The sequence below is a fragment of the Panthera onca genome, chromosome A1 (genome assembly GCF_046562875.1).
Source record: "Panthera onca isolate mPanOnc1 chromosome A1, mPanOnc1 haplotype 2, whole genome shotgun sequence".
Classification (NCBI taxonomy): domain Eukaryota; kingdom Metazoa; phylum Chordata; class Mammalia; order Carnivora; family Felidae; genus Panthera; species Panthera onca.
Genome location: NC_138339.1, coordinates 117,042,795 through 117,060,787, shown reverse-complemented (window position 1 = coordinate 117,060,787; position 17,993 = coordinate 117,042,795). Strand labels below are relative to the sequence as shown.

The 17,993-nt window shown below is 43.2% G+C and overlaps 1 protein-coding gene across 11 annotated transcripts in view; it reads right to left on the bottom strand.

Annotated features, from left to right (window-relative positions):
- Positions 1 to 17,993, bottom strand: part of PPP2R2B (protein phosphatase 2 regulatory subunit Bbeta) — a 465,243-nt gene that overhangs the window by 270,366 nt on the left and 176,884 nt on the right. For 4 of the 11 annotated variants that reach the window (XM_060635808.3, XM_060635807.3, XM_060635813.3 and 1 more), the window contains one exon: positions 639 to 832. The exons of 5 other annotated variants lie outside the window; for them this stretch is intronic. In XM_060635808.3, the coding sequence (XP_060491791.1) occupies positions 639 to 832 (194 nt within the window). Of the gene's footprint in view, positions 1 to 638; positions 1,575 to 17,993 lie in introns of those variants that run through there. 2 more of the 11 variants (XM_060635806.3, XM_078449887.2) reach the window with 2 other exon arrangements.

Below are 17,993 nucleotides of genomic sequence, written 5' to 3'. Positions count from 1 at the left end.
GTGATTTTAAAGGCCCCACTGATCGCATTGCTCGCCCCACGTGTCGGACTCGTTCGCTCGCTGCTGGAAAGCGGTCTCCCCAGCCACCTTTTTAGTTCTTGCTAATGCACCTCCAAGGGGAGAGGGGCTCGCCCCTTTGCAAAAGGCCCTTTGGGCTTCTGATTGTCTGAGCAGGTAACCCGGCCGGAGAGAGAGACGGGCAGGAAATGAAACCATGCCCTCCCTGCAGCCACCGAGAGACACAACATCATTCCGCTCAGGGAGGGGAAGACCTACGATCCTTCCGGGCCCCTTCCTCATCTCCCCCGCAAGACTCCGGCAAACATCTCGGGGGAGGGGTTATCTGCCTTCAGGGGGTCATTTTTCCAGTCGGGAGCCCCACCCTGAAAAGCCTAATCCCCGAGGGCCATTTTAACTCCCGTGGGCGCCGGGTCCACCTGCTGCTGAACGCCGGGCTCGTCTCGCGGAGCCCGGATGGATGTGGGGCGCACCGGCCGCTGCCCCCGCGGGCCGAGCCCCCGCCCCAGCCCCGGGCCCGGAGGAGTCTCCGCCGCTCGGCGCCCAGCTGCCCGCCGAGCCCAGCGATCCGCAACTTGCGCCCCGGCCCCAGCGGCGGAATGCGGCGGGGCTGGCGTTACCTTCGGTCGCATAGCTGTGGTCGCGCAGGAAACTGTTGTTGATTTTGCGGGTATCAATGTCCTCCTCCATTGACAGCAGGCTTACTTGCGTGGGAACCAGAAGCCGGCAGACAAGTATCCATGATCCCTCCCCGCAGCCAGTCTCACAGGAGAGGGGGGCAGGGGAGCCGGTGGGACTGCACCATGGTCCGAGCCTGAGGAGGAGACGGGGAGGCGGAGAGAAAAAAAATAAAAACCCGGCAATGGAGCTGTCACCTCCTCCACTCGGGATCTCCGAGGCTGCGGCGGCTCCTCCCGCGGTGCGCTCACTCCAGCTCCAATTCCCAGCGAGGATGCTGCGCCCGGCTCCGCTGCCGCCGGGTGCCAAGATGCGCCGTGCCCCGAGGGGTCCGGGCCCGCCCGCCGCCCGGGAGGCGCTCACAAGCGGGGCTGGGGAGATGCCCAACAGGTTCCCCACGTTGGCAGCCGCTCCAAAATGCAAAAAAGGTCCCTCCTCCCCCTGGGAGAGCGGGCGGCCGCGACAAAATGGTGCCTTTCTGGACCCGAGCTGCAGTGGCGAGACGGCAGGGGCCGGATTCGGGCTGGCCCGGCCCGGAGCGGGGTGCCGGTCCCACGGGAGGGCGGCTCCGGCCGGCGGGGGTGAGGAAGGCGGCGGGGAGCTGGGCAGGGCGCTGCGGCCGGCGCCAGCGCACTCGCCCTCACACCCACACGCGCGCACTCGCAGCCGCTGCCGCTGCTGCAGGAGGAGGCTGGAGGCGGCTGGTGCATTAAAGGCGAGGCTCCTCCCAACCGCGTCAGCAGCCCCAGGACTCTTCCCCAGCCGCGCTGGTGGCCGAGGCAGAGGCTGCGGCTGCTCTCTGCTGCAGTGGGGCGCACGCAGCCGCGAACCGGCACCTGGGCAGCAAAGCAGCGAGCTGGCGGGTTCACGTGAAAACCAGAGACGCGCTCCGGCAACCGCCCTCCTCCGGCGCCACGCAGCCAAGGGCGGTGTTTTTCTCTAGCCCCCGGAGTCCCCCGCTCGCTGCCGTGCTCCGGACACCTGCGCTTCAGCACCGCAGAGAGAAGTAGGTCCCTCTTGGGTAGGCAGGGAGATTGCATCCAGGTCCCTTTCTGCTCACCCCTGTGCGAGGTCTGCGGTGCCTCAATCAAGTTAAAGGGCGAGGCCTGGGGTTGGAAGCCTCGGCGAGGAGAGAATGGGAAGAAGGGCTGCCATGGCTTAATTGAAGCCTCCTGTGCTAGGAATAGAAAGCGGGGCAGGGGCCAGAACTTTGCTGCCACCACGTCCGACTTCCCCATTCCAAACAGAGTCAACACCCGCTTCTAACTGTGGGCGTCTGTGTCCACACAGGCAGAGGGAAGCAGAGGGCTGACTTACGAAGCTAGCCAACACAGTCACTCTGGAAAAGTCCACCTTCCCTAGCCCTTTGCACTTTGTTTTGGACAAACGCTGCAGGCCGGCTGTAGGTCTTGCTTGTGAACAAGGCACAACCCTGCAGGAACCGCTCACAGTTGCTCCCAACACGGAAGGTGCCTTGGGGCCTGTGCCCACAGAGAGCCACTGCTACCCTGAGGGGACTTCGAGGATCCAATTAATACAAAAAAAGAGGCCTGCCTCCCTGCTTCACCTAGGAGGAAAATGCAAAATTCCCCACCTTCCCCCCCCCCCCACCCTTTCCCCCACGTTTTCGAAAATTACAAAACCTGTACTTGAAAGAAAATTTGATCACTACTGTTATGAAACCAGTAAACATCACTTACGAACATCACAGCTTCGTAAAGCCAAACTGGAAAAGAAATTTGCCCATTTTTCCACTTGTAGAAGGTATTTGTTTCAGTGGGTGTCGCTGCAGGAAGAGACATCAGCAAACGTCTTGCTCAGTTAAACTCCACAAGTTGAGCTAGATGAGCCCAGAGGGATCTGTGAGTTAATTATATACATACAATGCTTCGGCTCACACAATTTAGGAAGTATTTGCAGTTCAAAAAAATGGGAAAACAAGTTTTTAACCGAGGTTGGGAATCGCCATTAGATTTCCACGGAGAGTGGATGCTTCCGGCAGATGGAAAATGGCACCGTCCCCATCTCCAGAAAGCCAGATGAAGAAGAGAGTAGAAATATTCTTTGATGTAATTTTTAAGGGAAGTTCAGCTTACGATGGATTTCATTTTATGCTCGTCTGGTGGCTAAGCCTCACAGAATTGTTTGACTACTTGTTCAAATTTCACAAATGAAATTCCAGTAACCAATTTAACCCACCACTTCAGCCTCAGCTCATGGTTGGTTCCTCCACATGATGAACTGGACCCATCACCAGGTCTCCGGTGGTCTGCTCACCTGCAGTTACACAGTTCAGCTTCCCTTGCCGATCAGCGTTATGGGGAAGGGGCAGGCAGAGGTGAGAAAACGCTAAGTTCCTCTCAGAGTGGTAAGAAGACAGTGTGCCTTCTGTTGAAATGACTTAAAGGTGTGACAGGAGACCTTGGGACAGTATTTGCAAGTTCTCCCCTTATCTTCCTGGAATGTGGGCTACCTTGGAACAGAGCTGCATGATGAACTGGGTAGGCCCACTGGCCAGGTTTGTGCTTGAGTAATTTTCCACTCTAACCAATGGGAGAAATATCCCCTGCATAGATTAAGCTTCCTTTTCATGTTTCCAGCAAAATACCTCCTCTATTTATTCAACGATCCCGGAAAAACAGAGAGATCTCCATGGATTAAGTTGACTCCAACATTTCAACTTTGTGGACCACTCTTTTCTGCCATGATCAATGGAGACTAGACCCTGGCTCAAAACCAAAAGGACTTTTGGCTTTGTGCTTGAACACAATGATGTGCGGTAAAGGAGGTAAGGGTAAAGGTAAGGTAAAGAAGCCCCGTACAATCCTGTGGTGGTAAGAGGATAGTATAGACCATTTCTCAGAAGACCTGCTGAACTTTCTAGTCCTCCAATATGTCAAATTCTTTCCACAAGCTTTTGAAAGTTGCACATGCCATTCCCTAAGCTCCTTCCTCATGTTCTTGGCATTCTCCAGCATGTCAGCTGAACTGTCCCTACTTCTCTGAGGCATTACATGACCAGACCACAGTCTCTTCCTCAGGTATTTTCGGTCTCTACATCTTTTTATATTTTTTGGTGGAGGGTGGGGGCGGGGGTGAGTCTTCCTCATGGATCACCACATTCTGTAATAGTTGTTTCCTCATTATTATCAACCATTCCTAATATATCTCCTGTATTAAATGTCTGGTGCTTAGTAGGTGCTCAATTATATTTGCTGAATGGATGTAAATAAATATTTCTTCACTGAATTAATTATGGAATTTCTCCAGTTCAGCAAATATTGTAATATTTAGGTTTTATAGCTCAATCCTTATTAAAATTCTTGCAAAACCAAACCAAAACAAACAACACCCAACAACAAAACCTGTTGTGAGGCAGTAATCTTCTACTCTAGTAAGTCCTATTCCAATGGAAGTAATTGTCCTACCCATTCTTATATGTATACAGACCAAAAATATTTACTGAGCAATATATGGGGATCAAGTTAAAACAAAACAGTCCCTTTCTTCACAGAACTGAAATTCTTTCATCTGATCTTAAAACATGAGCTTTCTTAGAGATGCAACAAATGAGTTATCAATCAACAGACTATAGCATAATGTTAAGTGCTGAGGCTCTGATATCAAGCAAAGCTGATGATTCTCTGGCACTTATTATTGTGTCCTTAAGTAAGTTACAAGTTTCCCCTAAGGTATTTTTTAAACCTCTAAATTAGGGAGAAAAAGAATATCTACCTCATGGAGTTACTGTGAGGATTTAATGAGATCGTGGACTGAATGATCTTGGAAAGAACATACTGTTGTTACTTGTTGGATATTTACAATCATCTCACCATCAGTAAGGAACAAATAGAAAAGCACCCACTGTCTCAGCCACTAGAATGGGACTGTATCAGCAATATCCACGCATAAAATATATAGTCAGTCAGCTGTCATGGAACTTAGTGTCTAATTTACAGTTTATGTAAAGGGAGCCATAAGCTACAAAAGGGGCAGAAAACACTTTGAAAGGCTGACTGAATTCACAAAAAAGGCCCGTTACAAATACACAGCCTTCTTAGATTACACAATTCGGCATCAAGGCATGTAGACACGTTCTTTTTTTTTCTCACCCTTGTCATGGCCCCCCTCCTCCAACACTGTCATATACCCTCACCCCGGTTAGGTTAGTGCTGCCTTACACTGAAACCTTTCAGGTCATCCTGTCCAATTAACACAATAAATATCTACAATTTTATTAAAACCTCTGACCTAAGCCAGTCTGGAGATTCTTAATAGAGGCTTTAGGTGTCAGGCAGTCCTGGTTTATCCCAGCTCAGGCATTTATAAATTTCGTGACCTTTGGCAAGTAATTTAACATCTCTGTGCCTCTGTATTTGCAAAGTAGAAGAAAATAATAGAAACTCCTTCACAGGGTTGTTGAGTTGCTGTACAGACAGCCTAACTGCTTACGGCTGAGATGCCACTTCTCCCTCCTAGTGGCTCCTTGGGGTCTCCATCAGCACAGAATTGGAGAGACGCACTAAAGGGCATCATTTAAGTGAACAAAAGTGACTTAGAGACCTGAGTTTCACTACCTATCAATCTGTCTTAATGAGCAACTAGAAACTGGGTATAGGAAATTTTACCATCTTGCAAAAAGCCCTCTATAAGCCACAAAGTCCTTTGGAATTAGGATTACCCTATATACGTGCAGACCTAATCATGTTTCTCTGTTGTGGAATTGTACAAAATCCCTCTCTAGGATCAATAAGCACCGAGTGTTCAACTCTCTGTCTCAGGTGGTTTATATGTTGATTGTCCAGTGGGTAACCTCCTGAGCTTCTAGTGAGGTTTATAATTCCTTTTTTGTGCATGCTACCATAGGTAAGAACACCACACAAGGGAACCTTTGATATGGCATTTAACCCAGGAAAAGAAAGCAAAACATTTTACTCTAAAAATGTATTAAATCTAGATTCTGGATACTTAATGGATTTCACAGAGTAAAATGTTCCTTCAGTTATCCAAGTGGAGTAATTTATGCAAATAAACAGTGGTGTGCTGGAACCGCTACGTACTGGCTATTGAGAGCCGAATGGGCCGATTACACACATCTATTTCCAGCTCTGCTGTGAGGGACATCATGTTGGTAGCTTAAAATCTGAAATCTGCCTTGGTGGGATATTTATATTGTGGAAATTAAAAAAAAAACATATATAAATCAGGGCTTTGGGTTTTTTGTTGTTTGCTTTGAGAGCTGATTGTTAACCATTTACCAGCACACTAATAGCAACGCAGTACTCGCTGATATATCTTCCTGCCCATCCCTGCCATCTACACAAAGTTCCTTCCAATTCTCAATGCTAAATCTCCCAATCTGTGTCAAATTCCAGAGCATCCCACCACGCAGCCAAACTTGAGCCATAATGCTAAATGTCTTAAAATCCTACCTTTACTGTGAAGATTTCCCATATCCATCAGAGGAAACTGAAGCCTTTGATCCTCCCCAGGCTGGATATGCAATTGGAAGAGGCTGCCCCTATAAGGGACCTGACCACATAAGCAACGTCAGGTGCACGCCCATTCTCAATGAATCATCCTTTTCTACTGTTCAAGCTCCACTGCCTGCTTACTTTGGGCCTGGATTTGCCAAAATGCAAAACAGAAACATCCATTCTGCCTGGTTTCATTGATAACTCTTCAACATGTCTCATTAGGATATTAACACAATGGGAGAAGAGGAACAAAAATCCAAGAGCCCAGATCTGAGAGGATGAGACCTAATATCCTCTTGTACCTTTTCTCATTCAATAGTTTCGGAGTTAAATTTAGGCTTACTCAAGATAGTTTTAATTTGCATAATATTTGTTAGATACAGGTGAGGATTTACAAAACCAGTTTGGCAATACTCAAGGGGTAGTTCCTGATTACCTTTCTGAAAAGAAAACTTTACATAACTCAGACAAGAATATATATTGGGAAATATCTTTCAAATTTCTTTAATATGCCCCAGCAATAACACTTTACAGAATTTATCCTAAGAAAATAATCATAGATGTGGGCAAAAATTTAGCCATCAGGTCATTTCTCAGAGCATTGTTTCTGGTCATGAAAACTGGAAACCACCTAAATGTCCAACAATAGAATTGACTAGGCAAATTATGGTGGGTACACATAATGGAAAAATATTGAGACATTGATAAAATATTAATAGCTAGCACTTCACTTATTGAGCATATATTATGTACTAGGTGCTGTGCAAGGGGTTTTACTAGCATCATCTCATTTAATTCTAACAGCAGCCCTTGTAAGTACTGTTATTATCTCCACTTCACTGAGACTGATAGAGATAAATAAGATACCCAAAATCAAACCTGGCACTCTGTGTGTGTGTGTGTGTGTGTGTGTGTGTGTATGTGTGTGTGTTGGGGTGGGTTAAGGTCACTCTTTTTTGAAAAAAAAATTTTTAATGTTTTATTTATTTTTGAGACAGAGAGCATGAGCAGGAAAGGAGCAGAGAGAGAGACACACACGGAATCCGAAGCAGGCTCCAGGCTCCGAGCTGTCAGCACAGAGCCCAATGCGGGGCTTGAACCCACGAACTATGAGATCATGACCTGAGCCGAAGTCAAACGCGTAACCAACTGAGCCACCCAGGCACCCCAATGTCACTCTTTTTTGAAAGCGATTTTGATTTGTCTCTCTTATGAATGAATATCCTCTAAGTTGAAAATCACTTACTATTGTGTTGGTGAAGTTGTGGCAAAATTGGAACCTTTGCACACTGCTTGTGGGATTGTATAATGGTGCAGCAATGAATGGTTTGACAGGTCTTTAAATTGTTAAACACAGCATATGACCCAGCAATGTCACTTCTAGGTATATACCCAACAGAATAGAAAACACTTGTTCACACCAAAACCTATAGATGAATATTCACGATGCAACATTATTCAGGATAGCCCCAAAGTGGAAATAGTCCAAATGTTCATCAGCTAATAAATGGATAAAGTGAAACATATCCAGGGGATGAATTATCATTCAGCTATAAAAAGTAATGAAGTACCAATACATGCTACAACATGGATCAGTGGTGAAAACATACTGAGTGACAAAAGACCTTGTATGATTCCATTTATGTGAAATATTCAGGATGGGCAAATCCATAGAGATAGAAAGTAGGTTAGGTGCCAGGGACTGGGTGGGGGAATGGGAGTAAATGCTTATGGATTAGGGCTTTCTCTCCGGGATGATGAAAAAGTTCTAAATTAGATAAGGGCAATGGTTGCATAACTCTGAATATACTAAAACCACTGACTTGCATACTTTAAAAAAGTGAATTTGTATGGTATAGTATCTCAATAAAGCTGTTATTAAAGATTTAAAAATCTCTGCTATCATAAGCCACTGTTGCTTCTTGGAGGATGATATATCCTTTGGGCTAATATTGGCGCAGGAAAAATTTAAAGGTATGTAATGACAAGGATAGACGTCTATGTTACATTGTTGAGAAAGTCAAAAAACAATGTATACTGACCAACTTCCCCTTTCCTGGTGAAAAAAAAGTGTGGAAAAATATGTGTTTGTCAAAATCAATATATAAATGTACGGTGTGGTGGTTATGTGTGGTTATCTTTGTTGTTCATATTTTTGTCAAAGAAAATTTAGGACATGTATTATTTTTGTAAGAAGAAAATTTTTAAAGTATTTTTTAATGTTAAGAAACACTTTTTCAGGTGAAACCTTGTATTGAAAAGGTCAAAAATCATTTTCTCTACATGAGAAAATTGGGACATGGATATAAATGTATATGCTACCAAATGCACAAAACTACTCTCTCCAATAGAAATGTAATGCAGGCTACATTTGTAAGTAGTTACTACATTAGCAAGTGAAAATAAGCAGGTGAAATAATTTTAATAATATTTTTTAATGTTTTAAAAAGTGTTGGAAAAAGATATTTTCTTTAATATATCAAAAATGTTATGACTTCCACATATAATCAATATGAATTTATTAATGATCTAATTTTACTCTGTTTTTCATTCCAAGTCTTTGAAATCTAGTGTGTATTTTACATACACATGCCTCTCAGAAGGAGCCACATTTCTAGGGCTCAGTAACACCACATGCCTAGTGGCTACAGCAAAAGTATAAAGTTTTCCAAAACGTTCTGTTCACAAAATGAGTTTTATTGTATTCCTTCAAAAAGAAATTTTCATCTACGAAAGACTTGAATAAGATTGTCATGCTAAAATCAAACCAAGCAACATTAATACAAGGACTCTCACAACTATATTTAAAGTAATAAAACTGAATATGATAAAAATACATAGACACATGCACATATACATATACATATATTAAATACAGTAGTACAGTTGAACTCAATCTGCATTTTCCCTTAAAACTAGTAAGCTGAATAGAGGAAAAAGAGAACCAGATTCTGAAAGTGCTGAAATGACACCATATAACCATATAAAATAGATAGCAAGAAATGTGTAATTCAGCCACTGTAATAGGGGCTCTTACAGGCCTATGGCTTCAATTCCAGCCAAATCGCAGATTTCACTGCCAAAAAAAAAAAAAAGGATTCCCATAGCTGGGTACCTGGACTCTGTCATGACCACTAAAGGTGGAGAAATTTAAAGATATAGTGATAGGAATCTGGCTGAGAGTGATTCATTCTTTTACGTTGTATTAGAGAATGGAATTCTGGGGTCACGTGATCAGTGGATTAATTTCTGAAGATTTTACTCAATTAGATATGCCATTACCTCTAACACACATGTAAACAGTTTTGTGTGTGCAGCTGAGAGCTTCTTCCTTCCTAACATGCTCTCCTCATTAATTCCTGGCACCGCTCTCCACCCTCCTGCTACTCACTGTCTGACGTCTACACGTACACATACCCTAGACTTCCAAGTTCTTGGATTCCTCTAGCCACAATCCGGTCCCAGGGGACCTCATCCAGTCTCATGGGGTCATCCAAGACCCCACACTTGGATTTTGAAAACCAATCTCCTCTGACCTCTAGACTCGTATCACTCACAGCTGATCTGGTATTTCACTGACCATACTCCCAGTCCATGGGCTCCCCCTTCCTATTACTTGGTTCCTCTCTCATTCCCCACATCCTTCCCTCAGCAAAGCTTCAAAACACATCCAGAACCCAGCCACTTCTCACCACATCCACTGCTGCTTCTGAGGGCCAACCACCATCTCTTATCACCATGATTGTTTCAAGACTGGAAGGAGCCAGCTGAGTGAGCCTGTGATTCCTCCTTCACCCCCTACAGAATGGTTTCTATGCAGCAGGCAGAATGGTCCTTTTAAATGCAAATCACTTCATGTCACTTTTCTACTCAAAGCCCTTTATTGGCTTCCTACACATTCAGAGTAAAACTTTCTTAAAATGCTGTTAAGATTTGGCCCCAGCTATAGCTCTGTCCTTGTTCTTCCCACACACCCTCCTCCTCCTCCCGCCCCTGCTTCTTACCTGAAGCACTACCAACTCTCGCTTCAAGTCCCTTCCCTACGCCTTCCAGCCTCCCAGGTAGACTCAGTGGCGTCCTTATTGTCTGCCCAACACACCAGGAAGAGCACTCCTGTCCCAGGACCTCCACACCTGCTGTTGCCTCTGTCCTGAGTGCCTTCCCTCAGACAGCAGCAGAGCAAAGAGCTTCACCTCATTCCAGTGTCTGCTCCAGTATCAATTTTTCTGAGCTACCTTCTTGGACCATATAAAATAAAATAGCACTCCTTCTTCCCAGCACTCTGTATCCCCATAGTGCTGCCTGACTGTACATATGTATTTGGCTTTGGTTATCACGTCAATAGAGCCCAATTTCCAGGGCGACAGGAATGTTTTTGCTCCTTTTCTGTATCTGGCACCTAGGACAGTGCCTGGCACAGAATGGTTACTCGAATGTACTTTTTGAAAGAATGAAAGAGTCAACGTGTGTTTGTTTAGTAATGAAGATCTATCAGGAGGGAATCTTAATGAACAACAAATCTAGCATGCTTATGTAGTAAAAAAAATTTGGCCTTGCCCAAAGAGAGGCCTGGCTTTTGCCCTAGGCTTCTGGGAAGTAACGTATGTCAGACCTGATAGCTATATCTTTGTTTTTAGGGAGGGGGCTGCCACATTCAACAGTTTAATGGGGTGGGGGGGACACTGTCCATACCAGAAAGACCTTGTGATTTAGAGTTGAGGATTTGGGTCATGAGCTATCAATTGACCTGGTGATGGAGTTCAACCATATGAGCAATCAATCAATCAATTATCATATATAATAGAACTCCAATAAAAATTCTGAACACCAAGCTTAGTTAAGCTTCCCTGGTTAGCAATACTCTACACATGTTGTCATACATCACTGGAGGGGGGTTAATGTGTCCTGAGGACAAACTCCAAGTTTAGAACCCTCCCTGACTCTACCCTGGGCATCTCTTCCTTTGGTTACTTTTAATCTGTGTCCTTTCCCTGTAACAAACTGCAACCAGAAATATAATAGCTTTCTGTGAGTTCTGTGAGTCCTAGCAAATTATTAAAACTAAAGGTAGTTTTGGAACCCCCCCACCCCCACCCCCAGTTTGCAGTAGATGCTGGAAGTGAGGACAGTCTTGGGAACTCTGCCCTTAAACTTTTTAGTTTGACTAGCTCTAGGTAATGCTAAACACATACCCAGCAAGTCTCACATTAAAAGGTGGCTTACAGATCTACAGATCTTACAGATGGCAGGTCTAGCCTACCATTTCGCTGAAGAGAAAACTAATGCTTCATGAAAAGAACTGACTTGCCTGAATCACCCAGTGACAGACTGAGAGCACGGACCCTGGTGTCCTGGCTCCCATGCTCACCATTCCACAATGACTTTCCTCAACCTTTGTTTTGGGGGACATGTCACTTTTTTCTGAGAGGCTAAAGTTATGGGAAATTAAGTTGGTGTCACTCCCCAGAACTTTGAGGTCAATAGCAAGGGGAGAAATTACTATTACTCTCCTTCAAAAGTTATGGGGGCCAGCCCTGAACAAAAGAGAATACCAGAGCTCTATACTCTTCTTCAATCTCATCATCTCCAGTTTTCTGCCCGAGGTGGGCCAGGCAAGGATGCAGGTGGGGTTGCATCAATCCTCCTGACCCTCAGCTGCAGAAGTCTGGGAAGGAAGCCTTTATGTTCACGTAGAATCAGCACAAATCACCCTTTCCCTACACTACCATATTCTGTCATTTTCCCCTTCTTGAGAAGAAAACTTCCATGTATAGGGCATTTTTGGAAACTGCAGGACATATCACATGATACACTTAGCTCATCCTGTGGGAAAACCTTCTGAAAAGTTCAAAGTGTTATGTGGACAAGGTTAATACTCTAGGTGTTACCATACTAGTAAGATAAACATAGAAGCCAAATTCAAGAGCCAGATGGACCTTGAATTTATAAGCAAGTCTGTATATGTTTTAAAGCTCGATAAATATTTATGGAATAAATATAGAGTGAAAATGATTATATTCAACATGCCTCAAATAGAGACCTCTGCAATTTCCATCTGGCATGTGACAGGGCTGTAAGGGTGAACAAAGTATGATAATCAAAGCTTATGAATTTGTATCTGAAAAGTAGAATAGGCCCTGAGTAACGACTTGAACATTGTAGGGTCACAGATCCTTTTTGAGAATTTGATGAAGATTTGTACTCTCTCCCCAGAAAAAAAAACAAAAACAAAACATAGTTTAGAGGACTTTCTGCTTCCAAATGCTGACTCATTTTATCTTCTTTCATGCACAGGAAAAGGAAGGGGAAAAAAAACCTAGGACCAAAAAAATGTCCAAAATTAAATGCAAGTTTAGAATTATAGTGCCATCACCTCCCATGCATATTTTTATATGGAGAGTAATAATAGCTCTCACATATATAGCCCTTAATAGTAATGCCAGATGTGAGACTCCTTTCTAAAATGGGTCAGCTCAGTGTAAGAGGCAAATAGTCAAAGACATGACTTTTGAGAAACACACTGCTTCAGTTCAAATCTTGGCTATGATATTTCCTAGCAGTATAATCTTGGGCAACTTACTTAATCACTCTGTGCTTCAAATCTAACTTGCAAAATACTGATAATAATAGTATCTACTTCATAAGGTTGTTGTAAACATTAAACGGGTTAATATATATACAATATTTAAAATAATCCAGAGCACATAATACACACCCAATCAGTGTTAGCTGCTGGTATGAGGCACTGCATACTGTCCTGAGTATATGCTCTGTTGTTGTCCGCGTAGCCAGATTTATTCACTTCTCCGGTTCTCATCCTTGAATTGTTTTGGCAGTTCTGCTTAATTTCCTCCCACCCCATACCTTTCTTAGGCAAGCTCAAAGCCATGGTTTCATTACCAGGGAGTATCAAACTCTCCATGTCAGTGGGTGCATCATGGAGGCATATGGTCATTCAACATCAAACATTTACAACCTGCCCACTGTGTGCTTAGCACCAGCCTTCTTTATCTATCTATTTTTGAGAGAGAGAGAGAGAGAGAGAGAGAGAGAGCAAGAGAGAGAGAGAGAGGGAGAGAGAACATGATCAGGGGAGGGGCAGAGAGAGAGGAAGAGAGAGAGAATCCCAAGCAGGCTCCCGGCTCAGAGCTGAGCCTGATGCAGGGCTCCATGTGGGCCTCAATGCCACAACCCTGGGATCATGACCTGAGCTGAAATCAAGAGTTGGTTGCTGGATGCCTAATCAACTGAGCCACCCAGGGGCCCCTAGCACCAGCCTTCTTAAGTGTTGGTAAGGAATTCACAACTTGATTGGAGAGATAAATGCTGAAATTGATGTGCAAATAAAAAACTAGTCAAATGTTGACCTGTAAGACTTGTAACTGGTTACAACACTTGTGTTTACAGTGTAAGAATTTAGAGACATCCAGCTGAGTGAGAACAGCCCCCAAAGGTAAAATAGACAGTTCAAACGCTTGATGGAGATCTGAAGCAGGACTAGCTACATAATATGTGGGACCCAATCCAGAATAAAAACATGGGGTACTTTGTTCAAAAAGTATTAGGAATTTCAAGAGTACAGCAGAGCACTAATTCAAGCATGGGACCTTGTGCAATTATACATGTCACATGCCCTTGGAGCTGGCCCTGCCCTGAAGGATGGTGGTGACTCCCAGAAAGATTCTCGCCTGCAACAGATTGGCACTTCCTGTGTGCCATGTGTGTTTCTGCTTCTGTGTTTTTTCTTGTATTTCTCCTCCTAACCAAAAAGTTTTTGCTTATTTTTCAACTGATGCAAGTCTTATATATCCTTCAACCTGTAGCTCAAGTCTTTGCTGAAAAGGAACATGACAGGATGCAAATGGCCCTGGGGTTGGAATGAGAAGGACTGAGGCCGGATCTGCCTTTCACCAGCTCGTGAACTGTGGCCAAGTCTCTTCTATGACACTTGGGGAAACTGATTTTAAAAGTCTCTCAGAGGATGATGGGAAGATCAAAAGACATCCCAAATACAAAAGAGTTTTGGAATAAGAATTTCTCATGTTGAGAAAGAGCTTCATAATTTTTTTTGATAAAGGCTTCCCTAGCTTCTACAAACAACCAGGTGGGGTTTGTTCTAAGTGAACACACACACACATGCACACACACACACACACACACACACACACACACTTGTGCGAACTCATGCATGTCCCGTCCACTGCTGCCCCCTATTTGACATGTATAAATTTTCAATCTTATTCTCTCATTTAACTTCTTAAGGTCATTAGGCCTTCAGACTTTACCCCTTCCAATCCATCCTCTTCACTAAGTGAGCATGATCTTTGTAACTCACAGATCAGGTTCTCTCATTGTTTTAAATACTTGTATGGCTCCCCTTTGCCTAGAATAGAGTTTCCAAAACCCGATGGTGCCAACTGTCCATGTCTTTTGAGGTGTTAATTGGTGTTCTGGGAAAAGAGGTAAGGAATTTGAGAAAAAATAAAACCATGATGTATCCCTCTATTATAGGTTTACAATGTACATTGAAAATCTCTGAGAAGTCCTGTATTAAAAAAGTTAATTTAACTTTGTTTAAACCAGAATTTTCTACATTAATTGAACCATATTGACCTTCTATAAGAGACTTACATTCTGTAGAAAAACTTTGGCCAGTGCTGGCCTGTAAGGTGACACGCCAACTCTTCAGCTTGGTTTATCAGGCTTCCATAATCCCTAAATTTGTAGCTCATTTATTGCCATCCCCTTTACAAGTCCTATGATCCAGCAACAGGGGACCACTTCCAATTTCTTGAAGGACTTTGAGCCCTGTGCCTGCTGTGCTTTCTGCCAAAAATGTTGTCCACCACTCATCCCTCCATTTATGCTCTGGTGATCTGTCACCCAATGGGGCCTAGCTCAATTGCCCTGTAACGTCTTCTCTGACATTCTTGGTAACCACATTGTCTCCTAATTTCAGTGGTTAGCTGCTTCTCTGGAACTTTGAACATAAAAATAACTGCTGAAGTTTATTGAACATCTAGGCTAGGGATTTAGTTCTTAGTATAGTACAGGCAACTCTGTAAGATAATCAAAATGATGCTTTACAGATAAAGAAATACAATGATTAAGAAAGTCACTCATTTTTCTGTGTTTTCTATCTTTTGAGTGGTACCACTGTCTACCTAGTTGCCCAAACCAGAATCCCAAAAGACATTTTTAACAACTTTCCTTTCCCCCTACATCTAATCAGATGACAATTCCTATAAATTCCAGCTCCCTGGCAGCCATAAAATCTGTCCCCATCTCTCCATTCATATTACCACTAGTTTATCTTGGGCCATTATTATCTCTCAGCAATTCCTGCAGTAGCTTCCTAGTAAATTTTCTATGCTCCATATTGATATAATTACAATCACCCTAAAGTACAGATCTGATTATGCCAACTGCCCTGCTTACAGTCTTTCAGTGGCTTCCCATCACTCTTATGGGGGGAAAACCCAAGACTCTTAATACAGCTTAAAAGACCCTGTAAGGGAGCGCCTGGGTGGCTCAGTCAGTTGAGCACCTGACTGTTTTCAGCTCTGGTCATGATCTCAGGGTCATGGGATCAAGACTTGCACTGGCTCTGTGCTGAGTATGGAGTCTGCTTATGATTCTTCCTCTGACCCCTCCCCTGCTCTCTTTCTCTCTCTCAAATAAAAAAAGACCCTTTCAGGACTGGTTACTGCCTACTTCTTTGCCTTTATTTCATCCAGTCAGGATCTCATAGTCTCCAATGGGAGCTCCAATGAGCCTCTCAAGGTTTCCCTGCCCTTGCCAATCATTCCTTTGCCTCTGGACCTTTGTACACAGTTTTTCTTCTTGAAATTACCTTGTTTTTCATCCACATCCTGTATTCTACAAGCTTCCTAAATACAGACAGAGGTTCATGCTCTTCCTCTGTGACTGTATAGCACCTGGGCATCATTGCCTTTTTTTCCTGTGAGATCTTGGTTCTGGGACTATGGATTTACTGTTGTACCTATACCTAATGTAGGGCCTGCGACAGAATAATGACATCGATTAATCATTTGTTGAATTCCTGAATGAATCAACGAATAAATAAATGGATGAATGAGAGCAAAACTAAAAGGGCAGCTTGGAGTATTAAAAGAGAAGGAATTTAGAGGTTTATTGCACTATCTGCTTGCCTTTGTCTTCTAGGTCAAAATTCATTGTCCTGTCCATTCCCCACAAGCACCTTTTCACTCCAGCTGCAGGGCCTTTGTATGTGCCTAGAATGTTCTTTTCTTTTCCACACACAGTTAATGCTTCCTTATCGTTCACATTTAAGATTAGCCCTCCTTTCAGCAGGGAAGAGTTCTTGCCAATGCAGACCAAGTCAGGCACTCTACTGTGTTGTCCTCATGGCATTGTATATCTTTCCTTTACCCTCCTCACTGCATTGTATTTCTATATCTATGTCTATGACTGCTCATTCAGTAACTGCTTCCTTCAGGAGACAGTAAACTCTGTGAGAGAATCATGTCTTCTTTTTATTCACTATTAAATTTCCAATACACAGTGCCTGACACACAAAATAAAAGTTTGTTACATGGGTTCATGAATTAAAAAAAAACACAGTGTCTCATCAGCAGTTTTTTGGTTCATTTCAGTACTGCGTATAGAATAGGGCTTGAAAGGAAATCATTGTTTATTAAAGAAAGACTAGAACTGATTTTCTTTACCTAGCTTACAAGTAGTTGTTAACTAGTATGCTTGAAGTGAATAAATTCATTCTTACAAATTTAGCACATTTGCATATGTCCACACCACCTTGTAATATGTTTGTATGTTTGTGGCTTCCCTTGAAACAAGTGTGAATGTTGTCAAAAGAATCTGATCTCTGCTGGATCCTGGACTGTACCTTGTTAGGCAAATAAGAACTGCAAGCTGATCTCCACCACAGGAAAGGACAACAAATCTAACTCACAGATTCCGCAACATGCACATAATTGGGAGACGTCAAAACTTGTCATGTCATAGATTACCCAGTGCTTCTCCAGTAAGTAATTATTAAAATGGCAAAACAAATAATCCTGAGGAGTCATTACTGTTTGCCAATTCATTGAGTATAAATAGTACTGACTAGGTGGTGACCTGGCTCAGTTTTCTAATACATTCAGGACTAAGCAAAATGAAATGAACCTAAACAAAGGCAGGGGCCTGAGAGACACAATCAAAGAAAGCTACATCTATGGCTTGTGGAGTTTCCCAACCTTGGATATGTTTACAAAGGGCCTTCTCCTCATATTTTAAAGAAGATGGTAAGCAATTACTTTCTAAAGGTTGTTTACCTCATGATCACCTCAGCTGCCATTTGATGAGTGCTTACTAACTGTCAGGCATTGTGCTTATGTCTTTGTGTACACATTACCTCTCTCTCTCTCTCGTGTCCACCCCACAAGGGAAGTTTCAGTAGTACCATTTACTACTGAGGCAACTGAGACTCGGAGAGGTTAAGTTAGAGCAAGTAGAATGGATCAGATCTGGGATTTGAACCCAGTTTTACTTGACTCTTAACCAATGGATCCATAAGGGGTCCATTTACATTTTCCCAAGGAAATCTCTGTTTAAGCTCTTTTATCCAGTAAGTACACACTTAATAATTTTTCAAAAAACCAAAAATCTATATGTAATCCTTATTTCTTGTTTTCTTGAAGAAAACATCTAAACCATTATCAGAATGAGTTTTCTCTCAAAAATGTTGTTCAGTTCGAAGTGCCCTGTGATGGTGGTAGCTTAGGAAACTATAAAGAAATCATTGGACTTCTAATTGTTGAAAAACATTTTAAAGTC